This window comes from Nuphar pumila, chromosome 6 (assembly GCF_984573655.1).
Source record: "Nuphar pumila chromosome 6, dmNupPumi1.hap1.1, whole genome shotgun sequence".
In the NCBI taxonomy this organism is placed as follows: Eukaryota; Viridiplantae; Streptophyta; class Magnoliopsida; order Nymphaeales; family Nymphaeaceae; genus Nuphar; species Nuphar pumila.
The window spans coordinates 13,844,828-13,863,017 of record NC_143254.1 but is presented as its reverse complement, the minus strand read 5'-3'; the positions used below and the strand labels follow the sequence as shown (position 1 = coordinate 13,863,017).

The window sequence follows — 18,190 nt, the reverse complement described above, 5'->3', positions numbered from 1 at the left end:
ATCACTTTCACCCACCCTTATTTGTCCAATGTCATCAATGTTTTTGTCATCTCTTGTCGATATGATATACTAATCATCATTAATATCATTTGATTTTGCATTGTCAACATGATCGATGATATCACTAATTGACTGTTCAGTTGCACCAACTAAATCAAAATTTATTATATCTAGCACTTCATTTGCTTTGATGCATGCATCATTCTTGCATTTCTAATATTCAAGATTAACCATCAAAATATCACATTCATCATTACAACTATATCTCAACTATAAATTACATCAAAATTATAACTTGTACCTAGCATTGTTGTATGCCCGAGAAGACTGCACGTCATTTAAATTATTGCGATGAAGATCACAACACTTCTTTTCTCATTGTTTGAGATACGTGGTTTCATATCCTTTATAATAATTTATCGTTCATGTACAAAATCAATATCATCTACTATTTGGGATAATTGGATAATCAATAAAGGACTTAGCTTCATAGATGGTGCTTGAGATACATTCACATTCTTCACGAGATTCGCATCATTCCATTGATCAACTACTTCTTGTTTAACTGTTCATTCATTAACTTTAGATACTTTCAAGTAAACGTCACTACTGGTTAACATCGATTCTACATCCTCCTCCTCAATATCTATCCACATTTATTGGTTTTTTATAAAATAACTATATCGAAGGCTCAATAAGTCTATCATATATCTGATTTTATGAGACATCAAAGTCGCAAATTCTTTAAAGGTAATATTTTTGAAGACCAGTAAAGATTTTCAATTAGTATAATCACTCCTACGATAGTGTACTTTAGCCCTTTCAGATGCCATTATTGACTACCTACAACAATCATGATAATATACTTTAGCACTTTCAATACTTGTGCACAGTGAACCCTAGCTCCATTGCACCAATACGAGAACAACAAAAATTAACTAAATGACAAACAAACAATCATAAATCATCTACAATAATATATAAATTTCTATGCAAAAAACCATAAACATATTAAACCCCAAACGTTAAATCCGACAACTGGGGACATTGATGACAACATAAGAAAACGTACAAAAAATATCTATAGCAACAACCAAACACAAATATGCATGAAGATATTTAATTATCATGAGTTGGATCCATTCACATCCCTGATTGTAGGCTGTCATATTAAATATAAATACGCATGAGGCTACTCACACCTATATTATATAAAACTCATATTTTAAACCTATAGATGTGGAAGTAGATCACAATGATGATACCACAACCTTTTCAGAATGTAGAAATCACCACAAGTGTTCTACAGAGAAGTTCTTTACAGACACAAACGAGAACAAGAAACCCTCAAACAAAAATGAGTATATATATGATTTAACAAAATCACAACTATTAAAAAAATTGCATATCATAAAAATTTCACAAATATTTAAGTATTATATTTGTGAATTTCTTAGTTCCTTTCAAAACTAGTGTTTCACACATAAATTTATGCAATTTCAAAATATATGCAAAACAATATTATATTTGCGAGAGGTGTTGCGCAAATATTTTTATGCACAATTTTTTATTATATGCGAAATAGTAGAATATTTGCAATTTTGGTGGTTTCAGTTTCACCAAAATTTCGCAAATAAATTTATGCGAGTTTGTGAGTTTTCACATAAAAAACCTGCGACTTTGGATTTAAGTGGGTGTTTGGACATAACTGATGGGCGGTACAATTTTATTGCAAAAAGCCCTAAATTCGCACTTGCGAAGGGTAAAAGGATCCTAACGATGTTGGATATTTGCGATTTTAGACATTAAGAGAATATAAAAAATTATAAGGTTTTTAGGGAAACAACTCAAATTACATGTACAATACAATTATTTTTCATAAAATTATTTAAGGTACTTTTCCGTTTGAGACTCCGACTTTTGTTAAATCCCAAACCCAAATCTGATCTTTTCCTGAAAAGTGTAAAATCTGTAGGAAACATCTAGGGCATGTTTGGTTGCATCTCATGTTGAATCACATGTGATTCCAAATCACATATTCCGTTCTTACTGAAAATCACATGAGGTGCTCTCCAAATCAAGACCCATCTGAACTAAAATACACTACTAAACACATCAAGGCCCATTTATACCTAACTCCCAAACAAACATTTGAAACTATCCCATGTTATACCAAAATCTGTTAGGTGCTTCGATCTAGTAGAAAATTATTTGAATCTATTGTTCGTCACAAATTCAAGTCCATTGTACTCGATCTCCCTAAAACTAGTTTATACCCCACTATCCCAATTCAAAATAAACCTGATTGCAACCAAAACCTAGACTTAAACATGGTCATCTCAGATCAACAAAATATAGTTGAATCTAGAAGCATCTTAAGTTGGATCTTTCTAATCAAGCTCAATTATCATATGTAGATTCATTTACTGCCTTTTTTACATCAGCCGTCAACGGTTTGGATATTATACTTCTCATGCTTGGGACTTCTGTAGATTGAATCCACCACTACTATATCTTCCTAATCTATGCATATTATATCTATATTCACAAAAAGCAGTTTCTATTCAATGGTTTGTTGGGTTGAGAGAAACTAAAAAAAGCATAAGCAGATGATCCAAACTCGAGGACAAGTCATCTTCCAACCCAAGGAGGATAACACTGATTTGAAGCAAGATGTGCCAGGAATCTAGGGGATCAATTTAAATCCATTTTTATGTAGAGTTTTACCGTTGAGTTTAAATTGTAGTTCTAGTTTGATATTAGATAATCTCAAATCCATAGAATTAGGGTATTTTCTTCATAAATAGCCATTTATGGGAAAGACTGATTATTTGTAGTGATTTCTTTAATTTCTATGAATTTTATTTGATTTTGGGTGTGGCACTTGTTAGCCTATAATAGACATGGATTGTAGTGGGTGTGCGCATATGTGTGTGTGTTTTCTAATTCTACTTTGAAGCCTTGCATCAAAGTTCCTATAAAACCATAATCATAATTATTCTTCCTCTTTTTTCTGTTCCTACATTTTTTAGTTCAACGAAGTTAAGGTGAATCATTAAACTTGAGTATACTATAATATCACATTCATTGTTTGGGAAGTCATACAACTACCATTAAAAACATGAAAAGGATCACATTAAACCAGTAATGTAGTAGTAGCAGTGGCAGCAGCAACATCAATAGTAAAATAACAGTAGAACCAACTAACAACAATAATTATAAGAACGAGTATAACGATAAATGACAAAAGTAAAATCAATAAATACATAAAGCTTTATACAGGAAACCAAGAAATTTTCTCGTGTAGTTATGCAAGAGGAGTTAGATCCATGACTAATTTTAGCATGAACATGTGCAACTTATGCACAAAGTCCTAGTGTGACCAAAAGTCTATCCTCTTGACTGAAATTCTCTTATTTGAGTGAAAAACAAGTCTCTTCTATACCAATTGATCTACAATTTGGAGGTATCTGTTCTTTTCACAAAGGGTTTTGCCAGCACATTGATTGATGAATCCAATCACACATATGGAAAATAGGGAATTTTCTTGAACAAAAAAATTCATTGAGTGCTCATGCGAAGCCATTAGTGATGCACCACCTTGATTTGCTTGTGGGCAATCTTTAGCCATTTGGCTTACCATTTAGCTCATGGTTTTCCAACCTTTGGTTGATAAATCGTTGCCTCAAAAACAAATTCGAATAAGTAATATTCACCAATTGAAAACCATAAAAGCCTAACAAGTAGGTGGGAGCACCATGGCAGGATTGAAAGTGAAACTCAAAACCCAAATGAAACTAGGGCTTACCAAACCTAATGACTTGATCCAGCTTGCAACATGAAATTCCATGTGGTATCAAGCTGAAGTCCTTCCCTATACGCAGATGTGAATAGATTGCATTATCAAATCTAATATTATCGGATTGGCCTAATAAGAGAAAAGCTACTACTCCTTTCAACAAAAAAAAGAGAAAAGCTATTACTGGATGTGTTTCAATTTCTATTTGGAAATAGAAGGCTTTGACCAAGTCCGGACCTTTTAACTACACGTGAAATGCATTGTCTATCAGTCCAAACAACACCTAGATGCTACAATCTTCTGTCCAAAGTTCCAAACAATTTACATGAGATAACAACATGGTAATTTTTCATACGTAGTGAAAGATTTTATAATTGTAACTGGCAGGTGACTGTCTAACTCCATCTTGCTAATCAAGAAAGAGAAGACATAGTAATCATTTATTGAAAAAGGGCTTAGGTGTCGATGACCCATTACCAGCTCGGTTGGAGAAATACGTCATAATAAAAATTATTCGATGAAAAAAACACTGTTCTTTATAAAAAAAATACATGTTCTTTTACTCATTTCCATCTCTCTCTCTCTCTCGCGCGCTCAGACCAAACGAAGATTGTGAGTTGCTCTCCCTCTCTGATTCTTCTATCGTTCCTCCGTTTTTGTAGAGAACCGGGGCTCGGGATTGAACGAGGGAACATTCTTATGATGGTGGTGCCCCTTGAATTGCCTGGTGGTAACGATCTTGCGTTCAGAAGGAGTTGGGTTTCTTTGCATCTTCCTCTTGGATCTGATCTCCGGAGAAGTAGAAGAAGGGAGTGAAGAGAGAGAGAGAGAGAGAGAGAGAGAGAGAGAGAGAGAGAGAGAGAGAGAGAGAGAGCTGGGAATCTATGGCCGGGGCCGCCTCGGCTCTCTTCCTTCTCGACATAAAGGGGCGGGTGTTGGTGTGGCGCGACTACCGCGGGGATGTCTCGGCGACGCAGGCGGAGCGTTTCTTCATGAAGCTCATCGATATGGAGGTGAGTTTTATGCCTGTTTTGCCATTCTTTGTCTAAAAGTTTCCGTAAATTTTTTTTTCAATTGGATTGACGCAAGATTGTGCAGATTTGCTTCGATTTACGGTGTTTCTTTGCTAATTTGCGTTGCTGGTTGGTGGGATTTGGTCTGTATTTTCCGTTGGAACTATGTTTTTTTCTGAATTGAATGCAATGTGGTCAGAATTGGGGTTGATTGCGTCTCCGTTTTTTTTTTTTTGCTGTCTTGATTTTTGTATTTTCATGATTTTGAGCGCTGATTCTGATGCTGAATTTGGATATTTTGTTGCTTAAATATGTGGTTTTCCAATGCTGATCTATTTTGTCTTTATTTGGAGAGTTTTTGCTTTCAGCTGGGTTTAGTTTGATTGCCCGCTTCTGATATAGGCTTCCTTTCTACTACAGATCCGTTTTATCTTCCCGTCTTTTCAGTAAAACGTGGTTTCTTGTTTTGGTATTGGACTATCTTCTACCATCATCATATCGTTAGTTTAGTTAGAATGCAAAACCAATTGCAGAATGTTAATGAAATTTCACTGGTTATTGTGACTTTTTTTTTTACCTATTTGAGATTAATTACTTTTTTGTTTGTTTTCATAGTTTCTGAAGGAGATTTTTTTTTTCTACTTCTTTGTATAGCAATATTTTTTGCCACTACTACTCATTATATTTGTAGATTCTGTCCAGCTTAGGTATCCTCGGTTTCAGATAGAATTTGCTTTTGTGTACTTTGAGATCTAGTGAGTTCCTCATCATAGACAAATTCAACAGGGTTTGCATTGACCCTCTCTACCCCGCCCCCACCCCCACCCCACAAGCCCAATTTTAGTGTAGTGCATATTTGAGCCATAGTAATGCAAACTTCCCTGCAAACTCATAGACCATCTCCCTAGCAGCACATGTTATAAAGACCACAACTCTATTTTCTTCCAGATGTGGCATTCTTGTGTTTGCATTTCTGCAAATCTTAGTTTCCAACTAAGGAACTTGTAGCCTGGTATCAGACTTCCTATATTAGAAGTCATGGTTCCTTTCAAGTATTGAATATGGAATGATGCTAAAACTTGTGTAGCATGATATATATGTGTAATAAGCGTCACACCATTTGTTGAATTCTGTATCTGCTTTCTGGCCCTTGTTATCTCTAATGTGATGCTTCCATGAAAATTTTATACGATTGCTCCAAAATTTCCTGAAAAAATACCTTTCTTAAAGTCTTCATATGTGTGCCTGTATATACAGCACTCTATTTGGTGGTACTTGCGATCTGATGAAGTATGGATGTGTGGATATGCTTACAACTAACTTGCTGTGTTCTTTAGGCTGTGTTTGGATTAAGGGAATTTGGTGGAATTGGAATCCGCATCCACTAAATTATTTGGCCTTTCTCCAGCCGCATAGAAGAATTTTAGTGGAATTGGATCCAATTCCGCTGCATCACCTGCATCCAAATACACCTTTAAAGTAATTTCATCAACTTTTACACAAGCATGTTAGCTATTGACAATTTGACACAAGCACAAGCACAAGCACAAGCACACATTTTTTAACTCCTCTCATTCTACTGATCTTCTTAGTTTATTTATTTGTAGTTAAGGTTCTCTGTCTTTTTCACTTTTCTTGCAGAAAAGATCTGGTTCATCTTAAAAAAAAATATAGTAAATTTTCCTATTTATTTTCCAGTTGGGTTTCATTGTTTAGGTTCTTTCTGAAAATAAACTGACTATTAGGTTCAATTGTAAAAGTGGCAATTTTAATTGTATGTTGATGTGCTATATTGAATTCTTTCAATTACATATGATAGGGGGATCCCGACTCTCAAAATCCAGTTGTGTATGACAATGGTGTGACATACATGTTCATTCAACACAACAATGTTTATCTCATGATAGCTGCCAGACAGAACTGTAATGCTGCTAGTCTTCTCCTGTTTCTGCACCGAGTTGTTGATGTAAGGTTTCTTAGTACAAATAACCTTTCTTTGGATACTCTTTGCGTTGTTTGTGCATCACAGTCTGTTCTCCACATTGTTATATCTCATTAAGGTTGCTTCAAAGGACAAGCTATTATTGAAATCCAGTTTAACAAATATCCTTGCAAAAATTTGGTATCACATTTAAGTATTTAGTGTATGTTTTGCTTGATAATTATGTAATTATTTTGATATATCTGGATATGTTTGTGCTGTGGCAGGTCTTTAAGCATTATTTTGAAGAATTAGAAGAAGAATCTCTTAGAGATAATTTTGTTGTTGTGGTAAGATGATTTTTTTTAGCTTTCTTTATTGTTATCTATATTGTGCAAAATACTTGGTTCATGATTTAGATTCTTGGTAAGAATTTTGGCTTGTTTGTGTATGCGTGAATGCTCAAGTTTCATCTGCATTTCAAGTTTAAGACTATGTCACATGGGTGCGGGTACGGGTGCGACACGGGTGCGAAGCAATTTCAAAATTTTTGGACATGGGGACACGGCTATATATATATATATAATAATAATAATAAGATTGTAATTTTTTAAGCAAAAATAAAAAAGTAATTCTATTGAAGTAACAACACAAACTTACCAAAATAAATGGACAAAAATAGACTCAGTCAAAGTTGACCGAGTCCAAAATGTGGACGGACTCAGCCCCGGTGCGTTGACCGAGTCCGACACTTAGTTGACCGTGTTTGCCCCGTGTCCGAAGCTGCACCCGTGTCTGGGCATGTCGACCTTTTAGCCGAGTCTGTGTGACTTAGGTTTAAGATTACATTCATAAATAGTGCACATAATTGAGGCCCCATTTGTTTCCTAAACAAGATTATTTACTCCATTATTGTTCTCCTGTACTGATTTTTAGTTGCTCTTGCAGTACGAATTGCTTGATGAAATGATGGACTTTGGCTATCCTCAGTATACTGAGGCAAAAATTCTCAGTGAGTTTATTAAAACAGATGCTTATAGGATGGAAGTCACACAGCGCCCTCCCATGGCTGTAACAAATGCAGTATCATGGCGTAGTGAAGGAATACGATACAAGAAAAATGAAGTAGGTCCAGTTTTTTTCTCTCGCAAAAGTTTTCTTAAATTTTTTTCAATAACATCTTATTGTGGGTACTTAGAGCATGCATTTTTTTTCTCAGGTGTTTTTGGATGTGGTGGAAAGTGTCAACATACTTGTAAATAGCAATGGCCAGATTATTCGATCTGATGTAGTTGGTGCATTGAAAATGAGAACGTATTTGAGGTATGCCATATTCCCTTTGTTTGTGCATGGCATTGTGTCTTTTTCTTTCTAATTTGGGGTTTGTGATGTTTCATAATTGAGGCCTAGTGCACTGAAACCCCAGGCCTTCTAACTTCCTCCATCCATTTGTTCAATAAACAATAGCGCTTCTATAACCAGACACCAGTGAATGATGTTACGAATATTTCTCCAAAAGTATATCATTACACACATATGTGCACATGCACACGAGGCCTGTGTGTGTGTGTGTGTGTGGAAAGAGCCAGGTCCTGAAGAATGTTGTCTTTATCAGGTGTAGTAACCAAAGGTGGACGTGTATATGTGTTTGCATGTACGCACATGTGGCTTAAAGGGGTAGATAGATGGATAGGTATATCTAGAAAATCAAGGTGAAGGATTTAGCCAAATGTTCAGCATTTCATAGTTGTCATGTTTCTCTCTTTCCCTTGCAATCTTGGAACAAATTCTTAGAACTAATGTATCCTTTTTTTTTTCCAGTGGAATGCCAGAGTGTAAGCTAGGGCTGAATGATCGGGTACTCTTGGAGGCTCAAGGTCGATCAACAAAGGGCAAAGCAATTGATCTGGATGACATAAAGTTTTACCAGTACATAATCAATCTGCTCTCTCTCTCTCTCCTGGTCCAAATATTTATTTTAGCTCATGAACATTGCAAATAAAAGAATGTTGTTACAACCAACGGGGGGCTCCGTGTGGTTGGTAGGAGCTGTCAGTGCACGTCACCTTGTGGTTGGACGTTGCAGGTTCAAAAAACCCAGTGGTACTTTGATTAATAACTGGTGGGGGTCTGCCTAACCCCAGCTTGCGTTTCAAAAAGAAAAAAGAAAAAAAGAAAAAAAAGAATGTTGTTCCAATTGTTTATGAGGAACTTAGGTTTCTGATTAAATCATCTTTGTTTCAGATGTGTGCGCTTGGCCCGTTTTGAGAATGACCGTACCATATCATTTATACCCCCTGATGGATCTTTTGATCTGATGACATACAGACTGAGCACTCAGGTCTCTCTCTCTCTCTCTCTCTCTCTCTCTTTCTCTCTCTCTCTCTCTCTGCATATGCAGCCTACATTTGTTAATTCTTCTAGGTAAAACCTTTGATATGGGTGGAAGTTCAAGTTGAAAGGCATTCAAGAAGTCGTATAGAGTTCATGGTCAAGGCCAGGAGTCAATTCAAGGAACGTAGGTGGGTGCTTTTTTCTTCTTGGATAACTTGAGTTCGTCAATCCATTGTTTTGGTTCCAATATCCAATCCTGATTGTTTTGTGGTATTATTGGTACTATGTTACAGCACTGCGACAAATGTGGAAATTGAGCTTCCTGTGCCCCCAGATGCCACAAACCCTAATGTACGGACTTCTATGGGTTCTGCTGCATATGCTCCTGAAAATGATGCATTAGTATGGAAAATAAAGTCATTTCCTGGTGGAAAGGTATGTATGGAGTTTAATATTGTTCTACCTCGTTCTTCTTGATTCTCATGGGAAGTAACTAGTGAATTTTTACAGGTGATCAATGATGTGCACTGTAATTTTTTTTAATAGTCATGATTGACCATTTTGTATAGGAGTATATGTTGAGGGCACATTTCAGTCTGCCAAGCATAATTTCAGAAGAAGCAACCCCTGAGAAGAAGGCTCCTATTCGTGTAAAGTTTGAAATTCCATACTTTACAGTATCAGGAATACAGGTTATTTTCTTGTCCCATCTATGTTTCTTCTCTTTGAAGTTTGTTACTTGTTTACCTCGTGTGCCATGGACAATGTTCCATGAGCACAGCTCTGAAGGATTTTTTGTCATTTTTGTAATGATAAGAACAAAGATGGTGGCGTAAGGTCAAGCATTAGTCAGACCTAGCATCTAGCTATCCCATTCAACTCCTCCCTTATGATATTATTATCTCAGAAACATGAATTTACTTAGAAGTTTTGTGATATCTAAACTTTTTTTGACAGAAAAGGATAACACTTTTCATTAAAAGCAGGTGACAAGTAGTCACCAGAAACAGATACAATAACTGGAAAAGACCTATAAAGAAAAGAGAGAAAATAGAAAGTTGGCATACAGTATCTGTTGGTACTTGTATCAATCCATCTAATATCAGAACTGTCCCTGGAAAAAGGAAATATGAAAGATAATTTCTTCTTTCTTATATCGAAGACATTTCTATTTTCTTCCTGCCATGTATAACGCAAGGAAAACCCACCATTTCCACACCTGCCACCACCTCTTATCCTTCCTAGCCCAATAAGCACTAAGACCGTATGTGCAGATGATCCCATTTCCACTCTGGCCAAGCAAGGGTGACAAGATTTCTGAAGGAATGACAAGTCCAGAACAAATACAAATGTGAATTCCTCCTCAACACCACACAAGTAACAGAGACTAGAAACATGAAAACCCCCTTTGTAAGCGAATATAGGTTGGGACCCTATGTATAAATATCAGCCACACAAGTCCAAAACAAGATGCCATGTGGGTTCCTCCTGAATACTGCGTGAATAACTGCAACTAGCAAGGTGAAAGACCCTCTTTGTTAGGTGAGAGTGGTTTGGGACCTTATCCATCAATAGCAGCCACACGAAGACAATGCTCTAGGTTTTGGGTTAGGATCCACTATGGGAGAAAGGCTCTGCTGAGTTCAACAAACTTGACTTTTCACATCATTAAATAATATCATCCTGTACTTTGCAAACAGTAAAACCAGTGGGCTCTTGGTTGAGAAAGAGCTATTCCTCCATCTCCCTTGAGTAATATCTCAAGCTCCTCCAGCCATCCAAGAGTAAGCAACCACGCCATCCTTATTCATTCTGAGGTCTGTGGTCAAATATGATTTGGTGTTGCACTTGACTGGTACCAAATTAATGCATGGATTTTGGTGTTGTCCAAAGGTCACACCTTACATCCTGTCACAAGGATGCTACAACTTTTTCCTGTCATGTCTACTTATATTCTATTCTCAATGGAAAGGTACACAAGAGCACTGCATCTCATGTCCCTTAACCGTGTCCTTGTGACATAGCTTACACCAACCTTTCCAAATGCTTTCGCTATCTTTCCACAATCAATCTTTTCCAGCTTCATGGTAATCCCTTGACTCCATAGTTTTCTCTTAGTAATGTAGCCCATCAATTATTTTCGTGAAATAGTTGGACTAACATTTCATCATAAAGGACTTGTTTAAACGATCTAATGTTTTTGTCACTTTTGATCACAAGTCCATCAAATGCATGCTTATCATTGGCAAGCCCATTCAAAAGGCAGAAGGCAAAAATCCTCTTTAGTGTCCTCTTAGTGCTTCTTGGCAACATGTATAAAGGCAGGAGTTGAGAAGGCATTTTCAACAGCACATGCTTAATCAAGATAATTCTGCCTCCTAAAGTCGAGTATGTAGAGGACAATGCCTGCAATCTCTTCTTGATCCTGTTCTCCACTGCCCTTCACCACTCTAGAAATTTCCCTATGAATGTTCAAATCAACGTACTTCATGGGATCCAGCTTGTAATCCATCACAAGGAGACTTCAACTTATGCTCATTTTGTGTCCCCTTTCGTACTATTCTTAATGGAAAACTGCAGAGAGATGATGTACTGTGTCCTTTTGTGTGTGTCCATGTGACAGCTTGCAACTTAAAATATCAATGCCCATGTTGTACTCAATGTTAACCATCACTAGCTCAAATTTGCTTTTATTGATATTAACAATTGACACTAAGGCAACATGTTTCAACAACAACCATGTTTTCTACATCTGATTTTTACTAGCTGACCCTAAAAGTCGGCATATCATTTGCATTAAAGTGGTGATACTTGGTAATGAGATAAAATTATAAAACCTTGTTGGGGCCCTTTGCAGACAATATCAAATAAAAGAGGTGAGATAGGATCATTTTGTTGCCATCCTCTTCTGAAAGGAAAGGGATAACTGCTATAACTAGAAAATTCCATCTCACCTTGCATAATCCCTGACCTGAAGTGTTTGCAAAGCTCCATCGGTAAATCCATTTCAGCCTGGCCTTTAGTTCTACCATGCTGAATTTTTTACTTCCTCTATGAAGGGAGACGCCAGTCATACTCTGTGTACCTCTTGCATCTAGTTAAAAGGAATCCCTGATACGGATCTTGTATTCCCAAGATTACATTTCAACCTCTTTGAAAAACTCAGCCACTTTTTAACAATCTGCTTCCTTTCTGCCATCAATGCATAATGTTTATGTAAGGGATGTGGTTAAGGTAAATTCAACAATGTACAATTTCTCTCTTAACAACTTCATTTCTGTTTTTTGGCTAAGAATATACTCACTTGGGAATACAACTGTCATAGATGATTCTCTTGAAATAGCGAAAACTAAGAAGGCTTGACCAGAATAGTTGGAAAGAAAATACTGTTGATTCTGGGCATACTATCTATGACTTCCAACAACTTTTGGAAATTAACATCATTGATGGATAGTGTTGAATATATTGCTTGCAAAACTGGTAAATATATAAAATTCAAAGTGAAAATGCCAAATAAATAGAGCCTGTGTTTGAAGCCCATATGACTTGCTTTCTGCAATTTATGTGCTGTCTAAACAACTGTAGTTTGGTACATTCAGGACCTTAAAAGAAACAATGAGAAATCAATTAAAGAGTGCGTTGTTACAACAGTTCTTTGTCTCTGTTATCTTAACATGTAAACCAACAAACTCTTGCACAAAAATCACATATTACCATGTGACACTGTTGACTTCTAATAGTATATATCCTTTCCAACATTGGGAAAATTCAATATTATGCAGATTTCACATACCCGTTTCCATCTATTCCACCCCTTTAAAGACTCACATTCTTGTATAATTTTGTTTTAACTTTCTAAGAATCCAATTAAACGTTGATACCTGGATCTATCTTAATAAAGGGGCCCTTGACCCCATCTTGGCCATCCGCAAAAAAAGGGAAATCTAAAAGTGTGAAGAATAATCATTCTTTTTGATAAAAAAATTTATACCATGCCTCTGCCGATGTGCAAATCTACATGGATACTCCTAACCTGATGTGGGAATAATATTTGCCACCATGAACCTCATGGCAAACTTTCTGATGGAAGCATAAAATGGGACACGTTCATCTGGAAACTCTGTTGAATACCAGTATAAAGCATCAAAACCAGTCTGAGAGAAAAGTTGGCGGTTTTGGAGCTGAAGGACCTGCTAAATTTTGTTCAGATGCATGAACAACTGATTAAGTTCTGACTTGCTGCTTTTGCTCTGGGGCATGCTGAATTCATTTGTCTCCTAATCTTGCAGGTTCGGTACCTTAAAATCATCGAAAAGAGTGGATATCAAGCCCTTCCCTGGGTGAGATACATAACAATGGCTGGTGAATATGAACTGAGGCTCGTGTGATATGCTTCTCAACCTCCACTCCACATTCTTAATTTTCCAGTGCAAATTGTTTTTGACCTTTCTATCTTATTCATTAATAGCCTTCTCTAGTGCTTCCTTGCATTTCCTTCTGTTTTCCTTTGTTTTTTCTCTCTTGTTTTTGTTTCTTATAACATTGTATGCTGTAAGGGTGCATTGGTCACCCAAAAGATTGTCCAATTTTTTCGATAGCTAAAGTTATGCGCTAAGAGTTTGAATTTTCACTTTGTCCACATTTCATAAGCATGATGGGGTAGAACACAACTGGCTTTTAGAGAAGACATGTATGAGATAGTAAATAAAATGTGACTTGCCTTTAAACTGGCCTCTTTCATTCGATATGAGAGTCTTGTAGATTCTATTGGTTAGAAGGGTGCCCAGAAAAGGGGCCACCTGATGGCCCTTTTTTGTCCAGCGAGGAATATATATCAAACTGAGTTTAAGCCCTCATCTTATTAGGTCCAGGCCAAAAAACTATCCCCAACCTGGCTAAAGTACTGGCTGGCAAGCGGCCCATCAGTAGGGGGTGTAGCTGTATTGGATATGGTCATATCACAACAAATTTGAATCTAAACCTGGAAATCCATGCAATTATCCGAATCTGAGTGCAGATGATTGAATCCAGATCCAGAAGATATGGTGGCAGTTCTGGATCCTGTAGGAAAGGCCAACACGGGCTCCACGTGGTTGGTAGGAGCTGTCAGTGCACGTCTCCTTGTGGTGGGACGTTACAGGTTCAAATCCCAGTGGTACGATGAATAATAACTGGTGTGGGTCTGCCTAACCCCAGCTTGCCTAAAAAAAAAGAAAGAAATATATGGCAATGCTGGATCCTGTAAAGGAGGACTAGAAACAATCTTATTACATGCAAAAATGGTTTTGCACCAGAATATGGATCCAACACCTAAGATTGGTCTCAATGTTAACTAAGCAGATACAAATTCAATCTGAATCCATATTCAGATCTTAGCTAAGGATCCATCTTTACATATAACCTGTTGGATTCAAACCTAAACCTGATTCATTTGCACCCCAGACCATGACCTTCTACTCATAAATCAAAAACTAGATTTGGATATTTGCATGTATGGGATGTCCGAACCATAATGGTGGTTTCTCCATGTTACCTACACTTCACAAACTCCAATAAAAACCAAACCCTTCATCCACAAATTAAACTCCCACGAAAAGCCAACTGTTCAGCTAACAGACATATATGAGGGCTTATCCCCAACCAGACATAAATGGGTGGCGTTTGCTTTGGATGTAGGCTTTATTGAACCCAACCTAATCGGACTCTGAGGTGGATTCAGATTGAGATGGAAGAGGGTAGTACCAAAAGTACCAGATCTAACTAGCTTAAAATAATTAATCAGATGTACATTGATTAGTATTCAGTTCGGACTCAGATTTTAATTCAGATGTAGAACTGCATATCTATTGTGAATCTGATTGTTAATTGGATGCACTTTGCTCTACTGAAACCAATTAAATAGCTTTGGTGCTCACAAGGCTCCCTGGCTAGGTAGGTCGGCTTAAGGCTTTCAAGTTAAAGGAGGTCAAGAGTTCGATACCTTGGCTGTACCAAGTAGCGGGCAATGAGCCGAGTGGCCCGGCCCACCATGGCAAGGTTTGGGTCAATATTTTAGGCCCTGACCCGTTAGCTACACCAGGCTGAATCCTGACCTGTTATATAGATGGGCTGGACCCTGGTCGGCCCACGGGCTACAAGGCTGACCTGATGGGTGTGAGCTACCTAATTAAATTTTTAGTAGCTGGTTTCATAGTAACTTGATAACTATTGCTATTTACATAATTAGTTGCATTGATTATATGAAAAATAGAAATATAATTAGATGGGTGCATTAATCTTTTAGTATAATTCATTGCTTTTGGTATTTAGGAATTACTTTATGAATTTCATTCAAAAATAACCTACAAATGGGTTTGGGCCGGGCTGGATTGACCTGTTGGACATTGTCCCATTGGGCCGGATCATGGTCTGCTCTTCAAACTCGAGCCCATTAATTATGAACTGGGTCGCATTTAAAACCTGATGAGCCGAGCTCTAAACGGGCATGGGCCGTGACCGGCCAGCCTAATGCCCACCCCTAGCTGTGCCATTCACGTGCATTTATACATGGCATTAAAATCCTTAATGATGACGATTTAATTTGAGACATAAATCATGCTCTCGGTTGAAACAGAGCAAAACGTCTATTTGTAAATGGCCATTACATGAAGTTAACTCCCAAAGTTACAATAAAACTGCATACAGCCACACAAGAATCTAAACTAGGGTGGGCACAAATATACATTAAAAGAGAAAAGGTAATGATTAATGAACTATAATAATATGTTTAAAAAAATTAAATAGTTATCTAAAGTGTACTTTTACAATTGATTTTCCATATTTAGAAAACAATTTATAATTTTTTTTTTTGAAAGGCAAGCTGGGGTTAGGCACACCCCCACTAGTTATTATTCAATCGTACCATTTGGGTTTTGAACCTTCAACGTTCCACCACAAGGAGAGGTGCACTGACAGCTCTTACCAACCACGCTGAGCCCCCCCCCCCTTTGGTAAAACAATTCATAATTGATTCATTGCTAACTCATTAAAAAAGTATCAACTGATAAAAATCATGGAAGGCTCATATATTCTAATTGATAAAAAAATGTCTAACCAAAATCAAGCATTTATTATTCATGGATTCTCATGTTTAATGCTAATTGAAAAATAAAAACATATATAAACCCTAAAACCATAATTAAATGTTCATTATAATTTATAAACTCCAATTCCCGCAAACATCATAAATTTTGTATTTATGCTAATTGATAAAAAAATGAAGCCCCTAATATTTCACTAAAAATCAAGCATTCATTATTCATGAATTCATGCCTAATAGTAATTAAAAAAATATAAAAATCTAAAATTATAACTAAACAAACATTTATGTCATAATAAAAAAACTAAATCAAAACACTAATTAAATCATAACAAACATCATCGATAAATATGCTAATTGAGACAAGCTTCCCCAATTTGAATTCTAGAAAAGCAAATTAAATGCACCACACTTTTCCAAATATAATGAAAATGCCACTATCGGTAGAAGGCCTACTCTTCATACTACCTACCTCCCACTTATCAATGCACAAAATTGCTATTATTGGTCACATATTCTGACCGCGTTAAGTTTTGCTTCAGGATCTAGTGAATAAATCTGAACCAGATCCAACAGGTTGAATGCAGATCAAGCATATGCTAGTAGAGTCATGGTCCAAACCCTTGATCCAACCCATGCACGTATGCTTCCAGTTGGATTTACACCGTTTGGATCTAGTCTGCTATGATCAAGTTAGGCAGTACTCTGGTCAACCATATTTTGGTCAGATCTTGACAACAAGACCTCATCAGGGCACTTTTAAGTGGGTTGAACCTATGGAATGAACAGGTCTGACCCCTTTACAACCTGCTCCAACCAAATGATAGTCTCGGTGCAGTTTTTGGACCCCAACTTGACCCTAGATCTAAAGTTCATACTAATCATGTCAGGTATCCAGAATGGAATGAAGTTCTTTTAACAAGATGACAATATCATGCCTTAGTCTAGATCTGAACATTGTGCAGTATATCTGAGACTGGACCCAAATCTGAACTAGATCTGAGATGACAAAGTAGAATCTGGATTTAAAATGGTTATTCTGGCATGAAAAACTCTCCCACTCATTATTCTGGCACGAAAAAGAAGTCAGATCAGGTGGTGCCCACCCAGACTGGATCTCTCATTGGGTGAGCAGCCGGGTCAGGGTCTGACCCAACTTTCACTGAGTTAGTGTGGGAACTGCCCACCCTGACCTTAACTCTCCAATTGTGGTGAGCAAAAACCAAAACTGGGTATGGGCAGGCTATATGATCTGGGGGTAGGCGAGTGCAACTAGCTAATGCAATAAAGGTCCAACTGATCACAATCCGTATCATGTTCAACTCATGATCATGTACGAGTGTATTCGAGGACCATTGCTAGCTGAGTTTCACGTCGAATTGGTCCCTGGAAAATAGACCCAAATTAACCTGATATATAGTGGATCCGGTCTCGCTTTGGGTACCATATTCACGTGACACACATTTTTAATCATTGTTATCGGAAGCGGGAAGCATGGGAGAAATGCATCCTTTTCGTTTCTCACTCATTTCTTCTTCGCTTTTCACTCGCTTCCCACTCGCTTCTTTCTTGTTTTTTGTATTCTTCATGTTATTATTATTTTTTCACTTCTCTCATTTCCCACTCGTTTTCTTCATGTTCCCTGTCATAATCGCTTCCAAAACTAATCCCGCTTCACGCTTTACTTTTCTTAACACTCATTTCCTCGTTTCCGTGCTTCATACATGGCTTCTTGTATCCATTTTGCTTCCTCGTAACTATATTTTTAATTTTAACATAAGGCTGAGGTATATACTGGATTAGTCATAATTTTGTTTGATAAATATCACGTCAAGCCCTTAACCAGTTGATTTGGGTTTAGTTTAGATGTAAAATGGATGGGGTCTATAATTTATACTACTACTACTTCTTAATGACAGAACAGGGGGCATTGGAGTGAAAAAATGTTTTGTTTTATAAACTTCTTAAAAATGACATACAGGTTATTCTAGGTGTAAATGTCATTATTAAAATTGTGATAAGACTTCTATTATAGTGCCCCCGTC

At 37.0% G+C, this 18,190-nt stretch overlaps 1 protein-coding gene across 1 annotated transcript; it reads left to right on the top strand.

The window, feature by feature from the left end:
* The first annotated feature begins 4,350 nt into the window (after positions 1-4,350).
* On the top strand, positions 4,351-13,696 carry LOC149834034 (AP-1 complex subunit mu-2-like). Its single transcript, XM_090009936.1, has 11 exons — positions 4,351-4,812; positions 6,632-6,778; positions 7,021-7,083; positions 7,682-7,858; positions 7,953-8,056; positions 8,555-8,662; positions 8,978-9,074; positions 9,158-9,255; positions 9,361-9,502; positions 9,637-9,759; positions 13,357-13,696. The coding sequence occupies exons 1-11, from the start codon at positions 4,684-4,686 to the stop codon at positions 13,453-13,455; spliced, it is 1,287 nt and encodes a 428-aa protein (XP_089866062.1). The 5' UTR covers positions 4,351-4,683; the 3' UTR covers positions 13,456-13,696.
* The last annotated feature ends 4,494 nt before the right edge of the window (positions 13,697-18,190 follow it).